Genomic DNA, 21213 nt, shown 5'->3' on the forward strand with positions numbered 1-21213 from the left:
TCTTTTCAGTTCATGACAATGGCTTCTACTATCTGAAAGAGAAACCTAAAAACAAGGAGAGGAAATCAACTTAAAGGATCAGAAGATTAAATAAAATATAATAAAATGATTTCCTTTCAATCTTTACTAAACAGCTTGTTCGCCTTAAGAATCAGGAAACAGTGTAAAATTAAGTGACACACCACATAGATTAGGTTTCTTTTTTTTATTTGCCTGGAAAGGACTCCACTGGTCCTACAGATAAGCTGGACATGATTCTTAATTCTGTATTTGTTGCTTGAGTCTGTCTTCTACCAGTTCCAGAAATATAATCGGCTGCCATGTGTTGCAGGCTTCAAATCTCCCTCATACGCAGGATTTGGTTCTGGTCTTGGTCTAGAATGATAGGGATTCTCAGGTTCGGGTCGAGTTGTGTGCACTTTTGTAGTCTGGAAAAGGAAGGAAGAGAAGCAAATGAAGTTTTAGGAGATAAGTGTGCAGTAGCAGGCACTTTTATTTTTATATGACTTTCAAAATTACAAAGTCATTTCTTCACAATAATTCCCTGAAGCAGGCAATGCAAGAATTACCATAGAAAGGGAATCTGAGGTTGACTTGCCCATGGTCACCAATGTGTGAGCCAGATTTGAACAAAAGTCTCTCCTGACTGAGCTTTGTACAGAATATCAGAAGTGGTAGATACCACAGGGAATATCTAGGTGAACCTCATTACACAGACAAGATAACTGAAGCTCAAAGAGATGAAATGACTGCTTCAAGAATACTTATCACATATTCAAAAGAACTTAGGTATTCTGATTCTAAATCAGAACTTTTTCTACCATAACATGCATTCTCTGGGAAAACTACTGATTTCTTCTCCATCCCCACTCTCTTGTTCCACCCCTAGTTTAAATCTTTGAGATCTCTACATACATAAGGTATAAGACCTTATGAGACCTTATGAGAAGTCTAAAGAAATGGGATGGAGTTCTACTACCTATTTATGGGCTTCCTCAGGCAGGTGACTTCTCTTTTCTGATACTGAGTTTACCCCTCTGTAAAAGGAGGATAACAATACTCTAACATACCCAGGAAGGATATGGGGAGGAAAATACTATGTAAACTATAATGTAGCATTGAATTAAAAATTGTCATCTAACTGGATGCAAAACCAAAGACAGATGGAAAACCTTTCCAAAGTATGCTCAATCTTAAAATCACAGCTTTAGAACTGTATAAGACCATAGATGCTATTTAGTCCAAACTCCCATTTTTGAGATGAGTTACTGAGACCCAAAGAGATCAAACTGATTGAGACCAGAGGTCACAGTGGTAGTATTCCCATTAAGTGCAAAGATCATATATTCAAAAACTAAGAATCAACTGAAAAATACCAACACTGCAAAAGTAAGAATCCTTCCACTATTCTAAAATCAAGTAAAAAGAACTTTAGGATCATAATTTATAAAATAGGATTGGTTTATCTTGTTTTATACAATAGATATGCTTCTAAAATTTTTGGTATTAATCATAGTTTCATATAATCAAAGAAACAAAGATTCTGCTAGAGAAGGAGAAGGCAAGTATGACACGCACTCTAGATTTCTGGGGGAGCAGATTTTTAAAAATTCACATGCATGATCCCATTACTAAAATCACACAAGGAAAATGAGGCCAGAAGGAATAGGAAAATTTCAAGAATGAAATTCTATAGACCCATACCCAGCTAAGCTGAGCATTTTCTTCCAGGGAAGAAGATGGACATTTAATGAAACAAATGAATTCCATTTGTTTCTGAAGAAAAAACCAGAACTAAACAAAAAATTTGATCTCCAAGAATAGAACTCAAGAGATGCAGAAAAGGTAAAAATAACTCTTGAGAATTGTATTTCTGTTGTGGATATACAAAAGAATACATGTATAATTTGATTGACTGATATAACATAAAAAGGAAGTCAGATATGGAAAAGGGATGATGGCAGAATAAGGTGGGAAGGAGGGATAAAAAGAGGGAAACCACATCCCACAAAGAGGCTAAGGAAACTTATCATATCTGAGGGAATTTAGAGAGGGGAGGAACATTGTGTGAATCTTACTCTCATCAGAGTTGGCTCAAAGAAAAAATAATTGACATTTGTTTTAGAGAAAATTCTCTCTCAGCTCATTAAAAACGGGGAGAGGAAAAGGGAAAAAGAAAAAAGAGTAATAAGGGAAGGAAGGGGGAAAGACTCAAAGGGGGAGGGAGGATTATAAAGAGGATAAGTATCGTGGATACAAGAGGGGTACATAAGTTTAAAAGGGGGAAAGAGGGTAGGGGAGGCAAGAATAAGTAAAGCACAATCTGGGGTTAGTTAGGATGGCAGGAAATACAGATTTAGTAATTCTAACCGTGAAATGTAAATGGGATGAACTCCCCATAAAGAGGAGGCAGATAGCAGACTGGATCAAAGTCAGAACCCTACAATATGTTGTTTACAAGAAACACATCTAAAGCAGGGGGATGCATATAGAGTAAAAGTAAAAAGGCTGGAGCAAAATCTATTATGCTTCAGGTGAAGTCAAAAAAGCAGGGTAGCCATCCTTATCTCAGATCAAGCAAAAGTAAAAAAATTGATCTAATTAAAAGAGATAAGGAAGGCTAATACATCCTGCTAAAGGGTAGCATAAACAACGTAAGCAATATCAATATTAAACATATATGCACCAAGTGGTATGGCACTCAACTTCCTAAAGGAGATAGTTAAGAGAGTTGCAAGAAGAAATAGACAACAAAACTGTAATAGTAGGAGATCTCAACCTTGCACTCTCAGAATTAGACAAATCAAACCAGAAAACAAATAAGAAAGAAATTAAAGAAGTAAATAGAATATTAGAAAATTTAGGTATATTGGATCTTTGGAGAAAAATTGAATGGAGATAGAAGGGAATATACTTTCTTCTCAGCAGTTCATGGAACCTATTCAAAAATTGACCATATATTAGGACATAAAGACCCTCAAAATTAAATGCAAGAAAGCAGAAATAGTAAATGCTTTCTTCAGATCATGATGCAATAAAACTACATTCAACAAAAGTTAGGGGAAATAGACCAAAAAGTAATTGGAAACTAAACAATCTCATCTTAAAAATGATTGGGTGAAGCAGCAAATTATAGATACAATTAATAATTTCACTCAAGATAATGACAATGATGAGACATCATACCAAAATTTGTGGGATGCAAGCCAAGCGTAATAAGAGGGAATTTTATATCCTTAGAGGCTTACTTGAATAAAACAGAGAAAGAAAAAGATTAATGAATTGGGCTTGCAACTAAAAAACTAAAAAAAGACCTAAATTAAAAACCCCAATCAAATACTAAATTGGAAATTCTAAAATTAAAAGGAGAAATTAAAAATATTGAAAGTAAAAAACTATTGAACTAATTAATAAAACTAAGAGTTGGTTCTATGAAAAAGCCAATAAAATAGATAAGCCTTTGGTAAATCTGATTAGAAAAAGGAGGGAGGAAAATGAAATTAGTAGTCTTAAAATGAAAAGGAGAACTTTCCACCAATGAAGAGGAAATTAGAGAAATAATAAGGAATTATTTTGCTCAACTTTATGCCAATAAATTTGATAACCTAAGTGAAATGGATGACTACCTCCAAAAATACAGACTTCCCAGACTAATAGAGGAAGAAGTAAATTGCTTGAATAGTCCCATTTCAGAAAAAGAAATAGAACAGGCAATTAAACAACTCCCTAAGAAAAATCCCCAGGACCAGATGGATTTACATGTGAATTTTACCAAACATTTAAAGAACAATTGGCCCTCAATGCTATATAAATTATTTGATAAAATAGGGAATGAAGGAGTCCTACCAAATTCCTTCTATGAGCACAGACATGGTACTGATACCTAAACCAGGTAGGCTGAAACAGAGAAAGAAAATTATAGACCAATCTCCCTAATGAATATTGATGCTAAAATCTTAAATAAGATATTAGCAAAAAGACTACAGAAAATCATCTCCAAGATAATACACTCTGATCAAGTAGGATTTATACCAGGAATGCAGGCTGGTTCAATATTAGGAAAACTATCAATATAATTGGCCATGTTAATAACAAAATTAACAAAAACCATATGATCATCTCAATAGATGCAGAAAAAGCATTTGATAAAATCCAACATCCATTCCTATTAAAAACATTGAGAGTATAAGAATAAATGGACTTTTCCTTAAAATAATCAGCAGCATCTATTTAAAACCATCAGTAAGCATCATATGTAATGGAGACAAACTGCAACCATTCCCAATAAGATCTGAGTGAAACAAGGTTGCCCACTATCACCGTACTATTTAATATTGTATTAGAAACGCTAGCTATAGCAATAAGAGCTGAGAAAGAGATTAAAGGAATAAGAATAGGCAAATGAGGAAGCCAAATTATCACTCTTTGCCGATGACATGATGGTATACTCTAGAGAACCCCAGAGATTCTGCTAAAAAGTTATTAGAAATAATCCACAACTTTTAGCAAAGTTGTTGGTTATAAAATAAACCCACATAAGTCATCAGTATTCTTATATATCACTAACAAAATCCAACAGTCAGAGTTACAAAGAGAAATTCCATTTAAAGTAACTACTGATAATATAAAATATTTAGGAATCTATCTGCTAAGGGAAATTCAGAAACTTTATGAGCAAAATTACAGACCACTTTTCACACAAATTAAGTCTGATCTAACCAATTGAAAATATTAAATGCTCTTGGATAGGGCGAGCAAATATAATAAAGATGACAATATTACTCTAAACTAATCTATTTATTTAGCACTATACCAATCAGACTCCCAAAAACTATTTTAATGACCTAGAAAAAATAACAACAAAGTTCATATGGAAAACAAAAGGTCAAGAATTTCAAGGAATTAATGAAAAAAATCAAATGATGGTGGCTTAGCTGTACCAGATCTAAAATTATATTATAGAGCAGCAGTTACCAAAACTATTTGGTATTGGCTAAGGAATAGATTAGTTGATCAGTGGAATAGATTAGGTTCAAGTGGATAAAACAGTCAACAAATATAGCAACCTAGTCTTTGATAAACCCAAAGATCCCAGCTTTTGGGATAAGAACTTACTGTTTGATAAAATTGCTGGGAAAATTGAAACTAATATGGCAGAAACTAGGCATTGATCCATACTTAACACATCGATACCAAGATAAGGTCAAAATGGGTTCATGACCTAGGCATAAAGAATGAAATTATTAATAAATTAGAGGAACATAGGATAGTTTACCTCTCAGACCTGTGGAAGGGAAGGTCTTTATGACCAAAGCAGAACTAGAGATCATTACTGACCACAAAATAGAAAATTTCGATTATACCAAACTGAAAAGTTTTTGTACAAAACAAAACTAATGCAGACAAGATTAGAAGGAAGCAATAAACTGGAAAATATTTTTACAGTCAAAGGTTCTGATAAAGGCCTCATTTCCAAAATATATAGAGAATTAACTCTAATTTAAAAAAATCAAGCCATTCTCCAATTGAAAATGGTCAAAGGATATGAACAGACAATTCTCAGATGAAGAAATTGAAACTATTTCTAGTCATATGAAAAGATGCTCCAAGTCATTATTAATCAGAGAAATGCAAATTAAGACAACTCTAAGATACTCACTACACACCTGTCAGATTGGCTAAGATGACAGGAAAAAATAATGATGATTGTTGGAGGGGATGTGGAAAACTGGGACATTGATTCATTGTTGGTGGAGTTGTGAATGAATCCAACCATTTTGGAGAGTAGTTTGGATCTATGCTCAAAAAGTTATCAAACTGTGCATACCCTTTGATCCAGCAGTGTTACTACTGGGATTATATCCCAAAGAGATTATAAAGAAGGGAAAGGGACCTGTATGTGCACGAATGTTTGTGGCAGCCCTTTTGTAGTGGCTAGAAACTGAAACTGAATGGATGTCCATCAGTTGGAGAATGGCTGAATAAATTGTGGTATATGAAAATTATGGAATATTACTGTTCTGTAAGAAATGACCAACAGGATGATTTCAGAAAGGCCTGGAGAGACTTATACAACTGATGCTGGAGTGAAATGAGCAGGACCAAGAGATCATTATATACTTCTACACAATACTAGATGATGACCAGTTCTGATGGATCAGGCCATCCTCAGCAACGAGATCAACCAAATCATTTCTAATGGAGCAGTAATGAACTGAACTAGCTATACCCAGAAAAAGAACTCTGGGAGATGACTAAAAACCATTACATTGAATTCTAATCCCTATAGTTATGCACACCTGCATTTTTGATTTCCTTCACAAGCTAATTGTACAATAATTCAGAGTCTGATTCTTTTTGTACAGCAAAATAATGTTTTGGTCATGTATACTTATTGTGTATCTAAGTTATATTTTAATATATTTTAACATCTACTGGTCATCCTGACATTTAGGGGAGGGGGTGGGGGGTAAGAGGTGAAAAATTGGAACAAGAGGTTTGGCAATTGTTAATGCTGTAAAGTTACCCATGTATATATCCTGTAAATAAAAGGCTATTAAATAAAAAAAATTAAAAAAAAAAAAATTCTATAGACCCAAAGAGAAAATTACAATGAGAAAAGAAAAAAAGAAATTGCCCAATATGGATTTATAGAGAACTCAATTAACTTAAGTTTTTTTAAAAAAACAAAAACAAAAACATACAGAAGAGAGAAGCAAGGGAAGATGACAAAGGAAGAAGAAAAAAGCATCAGATGGCCTGTAACAACATAGTCAGAAGCTAAATCTCAAAAAAAAAAAAAAAAAAGCTGAGGCTAACATTGAAAGCTGAAAACCACAAAAGAGATTTTTGGTTTAGGGTTTGTTTTTTTTTAAATATTGATAGAAAGAGAATTTTTAAAGGGACAGGATTACTGTTCAGGGTAGATCGGATGATGCTACGGTAGTAGATAAGAGTAAGGCCCTTACAATCAGGAAGATGAATTCCAATTCTGCTCACACACAGCCTCGCTGTGACTCTGGACAATCACTTAGTCTCTCTCACCACCTGTTTGCTTTTTTATAAAATAGGATACTATCATCCCCTAGATTACAAGGTTGTTCAAGGATCAAATGACAAAACATTTTAAAAGAGGTCTTCAAACTTTAAATCATATATAAAAATTAGTAATTTTTGTGATTACAATTTGACAGAGAGAATTACTCAGCTCTCATTGGATTCTATTTTCTCTGACAAGAATCAAATAGCATCTAGCACAGTATTTAGATAATTGTAGGTGCTCAATAAATGTTTCTTGAATTAATGACTTTAAGAATGGAAGACAGAATATGACTAATGAGGAAATGAATTCCAAGACAAATAAAAACACAGTAAAGGAAACTCTAACTGCCTCTGAAAAACTCAAGTTATTTGGCCTACATGAAACACATCACACATATGCTGAAAGAACTACAGATGTAACTGTTGAAAAGGAAGTGATTACAAAAGTCAGGAGCAGATCATACCAAACTAACATCATTTCTTTCTTTTTTTTTTTTGATAGTGCTATTAGATCAGGGGATGTTATAGATAATATTTTACCCCAATGTTAGCAAAGAAATTGATAAAAAACTTTTGTGCTGTTATTGTGGAAAGGATGAAATCATATAAGCGAAATGATAATAAAATTAGATGCTTTGGGAACTGGTTGAATGGTTGAAGTCAAAGAATAGTCAGTAATGGTTTAATTTTAATTTGTAAGAAGGTTTCCAGGGGAGTACCCAAGGTTCTGTGCTTGAGCTAGTTCACATTTTTAAAAATAACTTGGATAAAGGCATATATATATCATGCTTATCAAATTTGCTGATGACACAAGGTGGGAGGAACAAGCTAACATACTTAATGACAGAACTAGGATTCAAAAGGATCTTGAGAATTGGACAAAGTAAAAGAAGATAAAATTTAATAGGCATAAATTTAGAATCTTACAATGTAGAATCTTTGAACCAGAAGAAACTAAAAAAAAAAATTAACTTTCACAAGTGTAAAATGGGAGGAAACATGACTAGATAGCAGTTTATATGAAAAAAGATCTGAGGAGTTTTGGTGACTTATAAAATCCATGAGCCAATAATAGGATAGCTAATTTAATCTATTAATAGAGATGGTATCCAGGGATAAGTAGGCAAGAGTCTTCTGCCCTGATCAAATCACATCTGGAATATTATGTTCAGTTACAGCTATCAGATTTTAGGAAAGACACATAAACTGGGGGAAATCAAGAAAAAGTCAATCAAGCTTTGAGTTCATCTATGGTTTATATATATGAGGATACACTGAAGGATCTAGAGAAAAGATCGGGGGAAGGGAGGCAAGGATTGTTAAGACAGAAGTCTTCAAGGAATTAAAAGAGCTGTCATACAAAGGTGGCTTAGATTTGTTTCACTTAGCTCCCCGATGGGCAATGTGTGGAAAGTTACAAAGATGCAAATTTAAACTTATTATAAAGAAAAACTATCTGATAATCAGAGGAATGGGCTGATCCAGGAGACAGGAAATTTTGAAATCTGCATATAGTGGCTGGATAAACTGTTTTGGAATATGTTTTAAAGGGAATTCTTTTTTTACACTATTAGTGGCTAGATGACCACTTAAGTTTGAAATCTATAACAGGAAAAGACACTTTAGAAAACATTAATTACTGTAGAAAACATTAGAGTTAGATTCTAAAAACACATAGTGATAGTTAAAAGGAATCTTAGAATGGACAATAATATAGCACAGAATGTTAAGATTCATTTCAATCAACTCCTTTATTTTAAAGAATGGGAAACTGTGTCTCAAAGAGTTATTTACAAGTAGCAAAATCTCCAAACCTGATTTCCCCTACTATTTTTTCCTACTGATTTATATCATTATCTTACTAATATTTCATTTTTCTTTTCTTCCCTTTTTCTTTTAACTTCCAAACCCTTCCCCATGCTCCAACCCTACAACTTTATTCGAAAACAAAGACTTTAGGGAAAGGATCTTTCTATAAAACAAAATTCCTTCTTAAATATCAGCAATTGGGGCAGCTATGTGGTGCAGTGAATAGAGCAACAGCCCTGAAGTCAGGAGGCCCTGAGTTAAAATTTGACCTCAGACCCTTAATACTTCCTCGCTGTATGATCCTGGGCAAGTCACTTAACCCCAATTGCCTTAGCAAAAAAAATACACATATATATCAGTAATCATCCATCCAATCTTATTTTTCTGTTTTACAAACTTGGATTTCAGTAAGTCTACCATATTTACAATGACAAAGGCTAACCTCAATGAAGTTCCCTTTTACTTTTATTTACAATGTTACTCCTGCCTTTACCTAACTATTGGTTTAAGAACAAGGTAATCTACACGTCTTTTACCTTTGACAATTCTCCCAAATCAGGACGAACCCAGCCCAGTTTCTTCAGGACACAGTCATCAAATTTTGCCTGTTCCTTGCGACATCGACGAAGCTCTTGAAGCTCAGAATAATCAACACAGGTCCAATATTCAGTAAAGGGCTCAGCACAGTGTGTCTTTATATTCCTGAAAGGCATAAACTAGAAAGTTAGCTTACTGGGAAGCAAAATAGGGAGAAATGTGATGAGTGTGTAAAAAAGCATAAACTATTAGATCTGAAATCAGAAAGCTTGGGTTCGAAGTTAGATTGTTATTTGTGTATCTCTGTTGACCATGTAACAGTGTAATCTGTGAGCAATACATAATTTTTAAGGACATCAATTTCCTGATCTGTAAAACTAAGTGAGGGAAAAAACCCCTACACAATATCTAAGGTTTCTTCCAAACCTAAATTCCTTGACTCATAATGACAAAGTATATTCTAGAATAAAATTCAAAAGATGATTTCTCTCTTCAATCCATCTCTTACACAGCTGACAAATTTGATGTTCTAAAATCAGAGGTCTGACTATATTACTCTCTTGCTTAAGAAGCTCCAATGGTTTTAAACTTATTTTTTAAAAAAGAAAAACTTGTTTGGCATTTAAGTTCCTTCACACAGCTTCAGCCTACCTTGTTCAGTTTACTGCATACTAAACATGCTTCACACATTTTCTGCTCTAGCCAAACAATTTAATGTAGATTTTTGTACCTCTCCTCAAAGGACTCCTTAAGTTTTTTTTTTTTTTATGACTCAAGTAAAGTTCTAGATCTCAAGAGATCTATCTTGATCCTCCCAGATGCTATTGCTCCCCATTTATCCCCCAAACTGACTTATATTTACTCATCTATGACTATCATCCTCCCGAACAGCATGTGAGCTCTGTGAGGGCAGAAACAGTTTCATTTTTGTATCCCTAGCTTAGTGCTTAAAACACCCGAAGGCATTGACTTAATGCTTATCACATAAATCAATGGAATGAAAATGGTAGATAATAACAACAATAATAGTAATGATGATGATGATCCTTATGTGTGTATACATATAAAATAATATGTATATTATTTCCTAAGGACTTTACTTACATCATCTCAATATTTACAATGAGCTTATATTACAAAGTAGGTAGTAAAATATTCCCTTTTTTAAAATGAGGAAAAAAGAATTGGAGATGTGAAAAGATTAAAACTAAGACTAAAATCTAGCACTCTTTCTATTATGTCAAAAATGTTTTTGTATCAAAAACCCTGATTATGCAGTAAGATCTATTATTAGAAAGATACTGAGAACTAGAAAACTAACTTAAAAGGCCACAGAGAAGCCAAAACAGAGATCATAGAATTAAGCAAGGCTCTAATTCTCTCTCCCTTAGAAAAAGCCTATTGATAGTTCAAATAAGTTAATCTGGTTCCTAAAACCAGAGCAGATAAGTAGCACAAGGTAAAGAATAGCAAGAAACAACAATGAATATGAGAGAAAAGGCAGGAATACTTCAAAAAGCAGACAAAGAAATCAAAAGCACAAAGCTCATTCTGAGACCACTAAGCACAGTATTTTACAGAACATTACATCAACTAATATACATAATAGCAGCTCTGGATCCTCAAGAAAAGATTATGTTATTTTCTGAGAAAATGTATACTTCAATTTAGAAAGATTTCTAGTCGAAAGAGGGAAAAATGCTTAAAGTTTAGACCCCTGAAAGTCTCTAATGTAAATTCCACTTCCTCACTTACCAAACTACAGTGTCCTTAACAATGTGATATACACAAGTTGTAACTAAAACAAATAAAACAATACTATTAGCTGATCCTAGAACAATTCAAGTCTTAGATGCACACAAATGCAACATGTTCAAACTCTGATCCTTCTGAGGTCACTAATTCTTTAGCACCCTCATTCACCTATTCTCAATCAGTTAAATACCTAGTATGTGAAGATTACTGGCTACTATAAGCCAGATTACTATGTTAAGTGCTAGGGATACAAAGAAAAGACAAAAGACTGCTCTCAAGGGGTTCACAATCTAATGGAAAAAACAACATGGAAATAACTGAGTACAAATAAAATGTACATAGATCTCTATATAAAACATAGGCATAGGCAACCTTTATATAGGATAAACTGAAGACACTCAATAGAGAGAAAGCACAAGCATTAAAGGGAATTGGAAAACACTTCCTGTAGAAGTTGTGATTTTAATTGACATTTGAAGGCAGGAAAGCCTGGAGCAGAATGGGAAGGAAAAGAAAAACAGGCATGAGGATAGACAGCCAATGAAAATGGCCAGTCGGAATATGGATTATCTTGTTCCAGTAATAACTTGGTCCAGGAATGAGTGTTGCTAGAAGAGGTCCAGATTATAAAAGGGTTTGAGAATCAAACAGAAGATTACATATTTGATCCTAGGGTTGAGTTTAGTGAATAGGAGAGTGACATGATCAGATCCATTCTTTAGTAAGATCGATATGACAGTTAAGTGGAGGATGGCCTGGAATGGGGAGAGACTTGAGACTCTCTTTTATAACTTCTGTATATATAGATTTATCTTCATTTCTTCCCTTTTACATCTAATCATTTAGCAAGTTATCAACACATTTCAGAATTATTCCTCTTCCTTTCCTACTATTACCTCCTTAATAAAGGATTTCATTATATTCACATGGATTCCTACAATAATTGATATTTAATTTGCATAGATTCATAAGGTTTGCAAAGTGCTTTATATACAATATTTTATTTGAACTTTTAAGATAAATACTAAATGCATTACCATCTTTATTTTATACAGACAAAGAAACTGAAGCTTAGAAATGTTCAATGATTTGCCTTTGGTTGCAGCGCTACAAGTATCAGAGGCAGGATGTGGCCACTCCCTCCTCTTAAGTCCAGCACTCTATGCATTTCCTAACAATAGCCTCCCAAAAGGTCTTCCTGCCTTAATGCTCCTATCAGAGATGTAGTCATATCAGTCTTGCTCAGAAAATCTTTAGTGTGACTTCTACTGCCTGGTAAGTGAAGTTAGAAATTTAACTGATTAACAAAACTGATAGCAGAAGGCTTGGTATATAATATTCCCAATACCTCACAACTGGAATGGACCAGACCTGAACAAAAAGCTTCTCCATAGCATAACTAACAAATATGTCACCATTCTTTTTTAGCCCTCTTTCTTATGCTAGTTCCTTACATACACCCAAACCAAACTATTCTGTAGGCTCTGGACCTACCCTGTGCTTTCTACCCCAATAATGAGTCTGGTGCACTCACCATGTAGTTAACAAATTTTTAAATGAATTATTGAACATGATATGAGATAAAACTGCAGGGAAAAGAGGGGAATTTACTTCTTAAGATCAACTTCCAAATGAAATGGTAAGCAGACCCCCTGGGAAAGTTATTCAAATTAGAGCTCAAGGGCTCCTTTAGATCATGGCTAACTATTAGTTTCTTATCTTAGACAATCAGTTAAATGAAGGTGTATTATGTAAGATTTGGTTATACTGTAGATTTAAAATTTATTTTTAACTATTTCTTTCTCCTATCTTTACTTCCTTACCTCTATTGAAAAGGGAAAAAAAGAAAAATTCCTTGTGCCAAATATGTGTCAAAACCAAATTTAATTACAAGGTATTAATGACCATTTTACAAAACAAGTTTATAAAAAATATGCCTCTATATAGGATGATGACGATGACAACAGAGGTCAAATCAGAGCACTCCCCAAAAAGAACCCTCGTGTGGTTTTTAACCCAGAAATTCATTATGTAGTGGAAGAAGTAATGAGCTAAGAATCAGGATACCAGGCTTCAAATCCTGATTCTGCTACTAATTTATTATAAGGGAACAGTTAAGTCAATATTAGGTCTCAGTTTCTTTACTTGTAAAATGAGATTGCACTAAATAGTCTCTAATTCCTTCTAACACTAATATTCTACAATTCCATGATTTATGACAGCTTTAGTCAATTTCCTGAGGTTATTCATGACTTCAAGCTCATTTCTGTCACCTCAGAATCTATACAAGCTAATCCTGTCCCTGACATTCTCAGGATTGAAGGCTTTTTCCCAAAGAAGCTTTCAGGCACCATGGGATAAAGTGAGAAAGAAACTTTTACCATGGGAGCATGGTATACCTAAATCATAGGAAATGAATATGCCGAGAATCTCCTTTTAAAAAAATGAAAAGTTTCCATTTCTAAAGTCTTTTTCAGAGTTTTCCCTAAATTAATTCTATTAGGTCTTATTATCCATGTTTCACATATGAATGTAATAGAACGGAAAAAGCCATTGAATTAGTGTCAAGAGACCTAGGTTTAAGCCATGATCAAATCATCTCGCTAAGCCACAGTTCCCTCATCAATAAGAGACAATACTTGTACTATGCACTTCCTGAAGTTGCAATAACGAAAGGACTTGGAAATTGCTAAATCCAATAAATAGAATAAGATGCTATTTATATAATGTTAGTATAATAACATATTATTAATTAAACAATAATTCCTCTTATTATAAGGGGCAGAGACAAGTACCATAGGAAAATACATACACTTAATTGCTATGTCTCACCTCTGAAGTCCCTCATCCATTTTAAAACAAGTCTTTGCCATGCCTTTTCTGAATGTTATTGCCAATATGCATCAAGACAACAATTTTAAAGCCTTATTTTACATATTATTCTCTATAAATAACTTCCAGTTGCTACCTTCTAAATTTCATATTCTCTCAATTCTAGGAATTTATATAGATTGTTCCCAATTCTTGAAATGCATTACCTTCTTATTTCTGTCTATCATAAGAGTTTTGGACTCAGAGTGTGAGATCCTAGGTGCAAATCTCATCTCTGCTATGCATCTTTTTTAAATAGCTTTTTATTTACAAGATATATGCATGGGTAATTTTTCAGCATTGACCCTTGCAAAACCTTCTATTCCAATTTTTCCCCTCCTCCTCCCCACCCCCTCTCCTAGATGGCAGGTAGACCCATACATGTTAAATATGTTAAAGTATATGTTAAATACAATATATGTTTACATATCCATACAATTATTTTGCTGCACAAGAAAAATCAGACTTTGACATAAGGCAAAAATAACCTGAGAAGGAAATAAAAAATGCAAGCGGATAAAAACAGAGTGAGTAGAAATGCTATGTTGTGATTCATACTCATTTCCCATAGTTCCTTCACTGGGTGTAGCTGGTTCTCTTCATTATTGAACAAATGGAACTGATTTGGTTCATCTCATTATTGATGAGGGCGGCCATGTCTATCAGAACTGATTATCATATAGTATTGTTGTTGAAGTATATAATGACCTCCTAGTCCTGCACTCGACACCAGTTCACATAAGTCTCTCCAGGCCTTTCTGAAATCATCTTGCTGGACATTTCTTACAGAACAATATTCTATAACATTCATATATCACAACTTATTCAGCCATTCTCCAATTGATGGTCTGCTATGCATTCTTGAGCAAGTTATTTAACATCTCACCTCAGTTTTCTTGTATGTAAAAATAAGAGGATTGGGTTAAATCAGCAATATCTCCCTCATATAAAAATGGGAGCTACTAAATCACAAATCCCTGAAGACTTACTGACTTAGAAAACTATGTATTAATATTATCTATGCCCTACTGTATTTTTATTTATTTTGTTAAATATTTCCTAATTTTGTTAAATAATTCCTGATACAATTAAATCAGATTCAGGCTGTAAAGAAAGTGATGCAGTTGGTATCTGATTACCTCAGGCCTAGATGACCTAAAAAGAAATTTTTGTCTCAAAGTCTATGATCCTTTGATCTTCCTTCAGAGTTTGTTCAGGTGTCAAATCCTCCAATATCTTTCCTGATTCTTCTATTACTAACTGACCCTGTCCCAAATTACTTTGTACGTCCCCAGAGTACAATATAAGCTTTTTGAATTCAGGGACTATTTTGTCTTTGTTTCCACAGCACCTAGCAATAATGCTTTTCACAAAATAGCATTTTGTTGAATTAAATAAAAATATCTTCATTTGCTTAACCAATTGGCATTTTTTGTGAGGAATTTACATAGAGAAATCTTTACCTGAAGAAATGCAGAGCACACTCATTGACAAGTTTCCCTTCTTTTAAACATCGCCTTGGATCCTTCTCTTCCCAGCGACAAAGCATAAATTTTTTATTGATTTTATCACACTGTGAACCATAATGATGGGCTGCAGCTTTTAGTACAGCAGAATTGACATTCACCTGCAGGAAAAGTTTTAGAAGAATCACGTATTTGTGAATAGAGATAAATTCCTTAATCATACTCATGCTACAAGTTCATAAACTCTTTAAGGAAATGGATGTTTTGCCACATATCTTAATGACTGTATTGAGCAGAATATAAACTGGCCCCAAATATAGACAACAGCCCTAAAAGATCTCTTTGAAAATAAAGAGACTTATAATGAAATACAGAAAACTACAATAAAAACTATGTACATATTTGCTGTGAAAAATGGATGGTAATTTTATATGTTACCAACAAAGCCTAGCAGTAAGAAATAGAGAAATTCTATTTAAAGTAACTGTCAACAACATAAAATATCTAGGAATCTACCTACCAAGATAAACCTAGAGACTATATGAACACAATCACAAACCCTTTTCTCACAAATTAAGTTAGATTTAAATAACTGGAAAAATATCAATTGTTCATGGCTAGATTGAGCTTATATAATAAAAATGACAATTCTACCTAAATTATTCTATTTATTCAGTGCCATACCAATGAAACTTTCAAAAAATTATTTTCATAGCTAGAAAAAAATAACAACAAAATTCATAAAAAAAGAGTATTAAGAAATTAATGAAAAAATATTATAAAGCACTTGTCATCAAAATCCATTGGTAATGACTAAGAAACAGAATAGTGGATGATGACTATAGCAATGTAATGTTCGATAAACTACAAAAAACTCCAGATTCTGGAATAAGAACTCACTACCTGACAAAAATTGTTGAGAAAATTAGAAAACAGAAAAAAGCAGAAACTAAGCACTGACCAATATCTCATAACCTCTACCAAGATAAGGTTGAAAAGAGTTCATAATTTAGACATAAAGGATGATACTATATGCAAATTCTAAGAGAAAGGGATAGTCTACCTGTCAGATCTATGGAGAAGGGAGGAATTTATGGTCAAAAAAGAACTAGAGAATATTATGAAATGCAAAACAGATAATTTTGACTATATTAAATTAAAAAGGTTTTGCATAAACAAAAGCAATGCAGCCAAGATTAGAAAGGAAGCAGAAAGCTGGGAAATAATTTTTGCAGCCAGTATTTCTGAAAAAGGTCTCACTTCTAAAATAGAGAACCGAGTCAAATTTCTAATGTAAGTCATTCTCCAACTGATAAATGGTCAAAGAATATGAACAATTTTCAGATGAAGAAATTAGTCATTTATATATCATGAAAAAATGCTCTGCTATCATTATTGATTTAGAGAAATGCGAATTAATACACTACTTCACACCTTTCAGATTGGCTAAGATGACAGGAAAAGATAATATGAATGTTGACAAGGATGTGGAAAAGTGGGATACTAATGCACTGTTGTTGGACTCGTGAATTGATCCAACCACTATAGAAAGCAATTTGGAACTATGCCCAAAAGGCAATAAAACTGTGCATACCCTTTGATCCAGCTGTGTTATTACTGGGTCTGTACCCCAAAGAGATCATAAAAGAGGGAAAAGGACCCACATGTGCAAAAATCTTTGTAGTAGATCGTTTCGTGATGGCAAGGAATTGGAAATTGAATAGATTCCCATCACTGGGAAATGGCTGAATAAGTTATGGTATATGAATATAATAGAATATTATTGTTCTGTAAGAAATGATAAGCTGGTTAATTTTAGAAAAGCCTAGAAAGCCTTACATGAACTAATGCTGAGTAAGCAGAATCTGGAACACACTGTACAGAGTTAACAGCAAGATTATGTGACGACCAACTATGAGTTAGTAGTTCTCAGCAATGCAGTGATCCAGGATTATTCCAATATATTTGGAATGGAAAATACCACTCATATCCAGAGAGAGAACTATGGAAACTGAATGTGAATTGAAGCACACTATGTTCACCTTTTTTTGCTTGCTTTTTCTTTCTTGTGGTTTTTTTCCCCTTTTTGGTCTGATTTTTCTTATGTAATATGACAAATATAGAAATATGTTTAAAAGGACTATGCATGTTTAACCTATACTAGATTACCTGCTGCCTTGATAAGAGGAGGTGATTGAAAAAATTTGGAACACAAAATCTTACAGAAATGAATGTTGAAAGCTATCTGTACATGTATTTGGGAAAATAAAATGCTATTGAGGGAAAAAAACAAAAACGAAAACAAAAGAAAAATGGATGGTAAGGGAGGAGATGTAGATGGTCCAAGTAGTCAAAAGATGCCATCATCCCAAAGTGATTCTATTCTAGTGCCTGAAATTGCAACAATATGACAAGTGGCACTATCAGCAAATTCAAATTATATTAAGAAAAAAAAATAAAAGCTGTTAACACAACTGTAGACTCCTAACCTGCAAAGGTTAGGTGAAAAGACTAAAAACTAAGTAACAGAATCATCTGCCACATGCCAGTTTTATATGAGCTAAATTTGGCAGGAAAGAAAAGTTTGTTATTTATATTTGAAGCAACAGAATCAATCATTCATTAAGCATTTAACAAGAACCTACTATGTGTCAGGCGCTGTGTTAAACATTGAGGATACAAAAAGAGGCAAAAAATAATCCCTGCCTTCAAGGGCACACCAAATTTGATAACAAATTTGTCTAGAGAAAATACGATGCAAATAAACATATAGAAAGCAAACTATACACAGGATAAACAGGAAATAATAAAATAACAAGAGATGAAATATCACTCAAGAACAGCCAAAAGGCCAGAGTCACCGGATTGAATAGTTTTGTGTCAGGGAGTAAAGTGTAAGACAACTGGAAATGAAGGAGATAGCTATAGGTAATAAAGGGCTTTGAATGCCAAATGATTCTGGAAGTAATGGAAGTCAGTGGAATTTACTGAATAGGTGACACGATCAAACCTTTGCTTAAGGAAAATCACTTTAGTGGCTGAATGAAGATTAGATTGAAATAGGGAGAGACTTAAGACAGACTCAGCACTGCAATAGATGTACAGTGATGAGTGCCTGCGCTGCTCGAGTGGTGCCAGTATCACAGGAGGAAAGGGGTTTATACATGAAAGATTTGCAAAGATGGAATTGACAGGTCTTGGCAAAGACTGGAGGGGAGAGAACAATGAAGATAGTGATGAACCCTGGGATGCAAGCCTAAGGGACTAGAAGGATGGCGATGCCCATTTCATAACAGGGAATGCAGGGGAAGACTTAGAGGGGAAGGTAATGAAGTCCATTCTGGACATGATGAATGTAATCGTTTACTGAACAAGTCTGAGTTGGAGACTCAAGATTGGAAGGAAGCAGAGAGCCTGGGCAGGAGAGGCAGATTGGAGAATCATTAGCTTGGAAGCTATGAGATCAAGTAAAGCAGCATAGGGGGAGAAGAGAGGAGGGTTTAGTACTTTATTCCTCACCCCCATCCCAACATTTATTTATCTCAGGATCTTGAACACAGTGCGCACTCAAACATTTGTTAAACTCAAAGTCATTAATAGCTACTTATCTACTATCCTTACACATTTATTCAGGATCTTTTTCCAAAATAGATTCTTGTTGATTGAAAAGTCTTTACTTCACATGTACCAATTCCTTTCTCATAACATATGTATATTACATTTTGAGATTTTAGCTGGCATTTCCCTCACAATCACCTTCCCAAGTAGAAAGATAGTGCAGCTCTCCTACCTTATAGACAGAAATACCAATGAAGAAAACTGAAGGCCAGGAAAGTCCTGCTGCCCTCCACTAATAGAGGGTCTAGACAGACATTTGTTAAAGGTTTCCCAAGTGCTCTAAGAAGACAGCCACATTGGTAGACTCAAACCTAACTCCGAATGTCAAGTTCTACTAGGTTAAAAAATAGGTCATTCATTAATTAACTCATTTCATTTAAAGCAGACTGGGTTACGTGCCAGGAGAAATACAAAGTTTAAATAAGACAGATTGTTGTCCTCACAGTGCTTTACAGTATAAGAGACCTGGGCTCAAATTCAGGTTTCACGTAATAACCCTGTGTGCTCTCAAAGCAATTCTCTAAAGCTATATATAAGCTAAAGAGAAAGTGCAGACCAGCATTGATAGAGGGAGTTTCCTCTCCCCTAAAACTCCCTCTATTAATGAAATCATAAATCCAGTTTCCTTCCAAATCCCTAAAAAATAATACATAACCAACCTCCCCCCCCCAAAAAAAATCAACTCCTTATATTCATGCACTTAATGAACCTTCTAAAGAAAACAAAACAAAAATTAGACAAAGAAATAAAGTTCAGCAAAACAGACCAATCCATTAGGTCTGCAATGGTATGCAAATTAGGTATGCAAATTCCAAATTTTGCCTAGAACATAGATACATTATTCTGGCTCTGACAAGGTTAAATATTTATCAAATTAACCAAGGGGATACTGACAGAGTCTTGTTAACGCTCAATCTGGGGTTGTTGCCACTCCTGTATAATGCAGACAAGGTCAGGTTGACATCCACGGCAGCCAGAAATAGAACCCTAAGTGCCCGAGTCTCCTGGCCCCCCTTCTGCTATTGGCCATTTACTAGTTACAAACACAAATGACAACTACTGAGTCTGAGGTCATTGTCCAGAGCTAAAAGGGATCTCCTGAAGCTGAGGATAGCGCTTCATCAAGTTCTGGACACAGACGGGTCTGACGGGTGGTGACAGTGCCTCAATCCGACAGTATTTCCCGGGTTCAGGGTCAGGCTTGTGCCGATACCCAGAAAGACTAAGGAGTAAAGGAGCAGGAAAGGATGGCAGGGCTTTCCACTTGGCCAAAGCGGGTGGAAAGGTAGGGGCGGGAGGGAGCTGGCACACCGTAGACGGAAAATGGAAGGGGGAAGGTTTCAAGACTGATAGAGAGCTGAAAGAAAGATGAAAAGAAAGGAAGTGACTCTGAGGCGGAGAGCCTGCCTTACAGGGAGAGCCACCGCTGCCCTCCGGTAATAAATACACGTCGCCATTGGTTCGGGGTCTCCCAGGAAGGGGTGACCATCAAAAAGGAAAAGGGGGGAGCCGAGGGAAATTAGGCCCAGGAGCGGGGTAGGAAGTAGGAGGGGGGTAATTCTTAGTTAGGTCGTCGTTTACCGAAAAGGGAACGGAGGAGAGAAGAGGATGGGGAGACGGCTGTACGGAGGTGGCTAGGGAGAGAACCCAAGGGGCAGGGGGAAGAGCTGGGGAGACACGGAAGGGGGGGTGAGCGGGAAGAAAGTGAGAGTCACAGGGAGAGCAGGCTGACAGCAAAGAGCAGGCGGGGTCCTGGGGAAAGGGCCCTGGGCAGGGGAGAGGGGGGAGGGGAGAGGGGCCGGCCTACAGCAGGCTCCAGGACGCGCCGAGAGAAGCCAGGCCGGGCTCGCCCGCCGTGCTGTCAGGTGCTCCCCGACAGCACAGTCTCACCTCCTCCACTTTGAGTTCGTCCAAGGTGGGCAGCTCCACCACGCCGGGCATGGCGGCGGCGGCGGCGCACGGGACCCGAACCCGCCGGCTCTGTCCCGGATCTCCTTGAACTATCCTTTCCCGAACTCTGCTTCCGAGTCGCGCCGCAGTGACGCATGCGCAGACGCCGGAGCCGGAGCGGCGCTCGCTGGGCCCGCTCCCAGGGGCCGCACGCAAGCGCGGTGGA

At 35.5% G+C, this 21213-nt stretch overlaps 1 protein-coding gene across 1 annotated transcript; it reads right to left on the reverse strand.

The window, feature by feature from the left end:
- Positions 1-190: 190 nt before the first annotated feature.
- On the reverse strand, positions 191-21144 carry NDUFA8 (NADH:ubiquinone oxidoreductase subunit A8). The gene is made up of 4 exons (XM_031954244.1): positions 20988-21144; positions 15477-15640; positions 9387-9552; positions 191-428 (listed from the first exon to the last, which is right to left on the reverse strand). The coding sequence occupies exons 1-4, from the start codon at positions 21036-21038 to the stop codon at positions 291-293; spliced, it is 519 nt and encodes a 172-aa protein (XP_031810104.1). The 5' UTR covers positions 21039-21144; the 3' UTR covers positions 191-290.
- Between the last annotated feature and the right edge of the window lie 69 nt (positions 21145-21213).

The sequence above is a fragment of the Sarcophilus harrisii genome, chromosome 2, assembly GCF_902635505.1.
Source record: "Sarcophilus harrisii chromosome 2, mSarHar1.11, whole genome shotgun sequence".
Classification (NCBI taxonomy): Eukaryota; Metazoa; Chordata; class Mammalia; order Dasyuromorphia; family Dasyuridae; genus Sarcophilus; species Sarcophilus harrisii.

Excerpts from the sequence above, each read along its gene's own strand:
- NDUFA8 (XM_031954244.1), bottom strand. The coding sequence starts at position 21,038 with ATGCCCGGCGTGGTGGAGCTGCCCACCTTGGACGAACTCAAAGTGGAG. Across the intron at positions 15,641-20,987 it reads ACGAACTCAAAGTGGAGGAG|GTGAATGTCAATTCTGCTGT; the intron begins GTGAGACTGTGC and ends CTTTTCCTGCAG. Across the intron at positions 429-9,386 it reads ATTTGGGAGAATTGTCAAAG|ACTACAAAAGTGCACACAAC; the intron begins GTAAAAGACGTG and ends TTCCTTTTCCAG.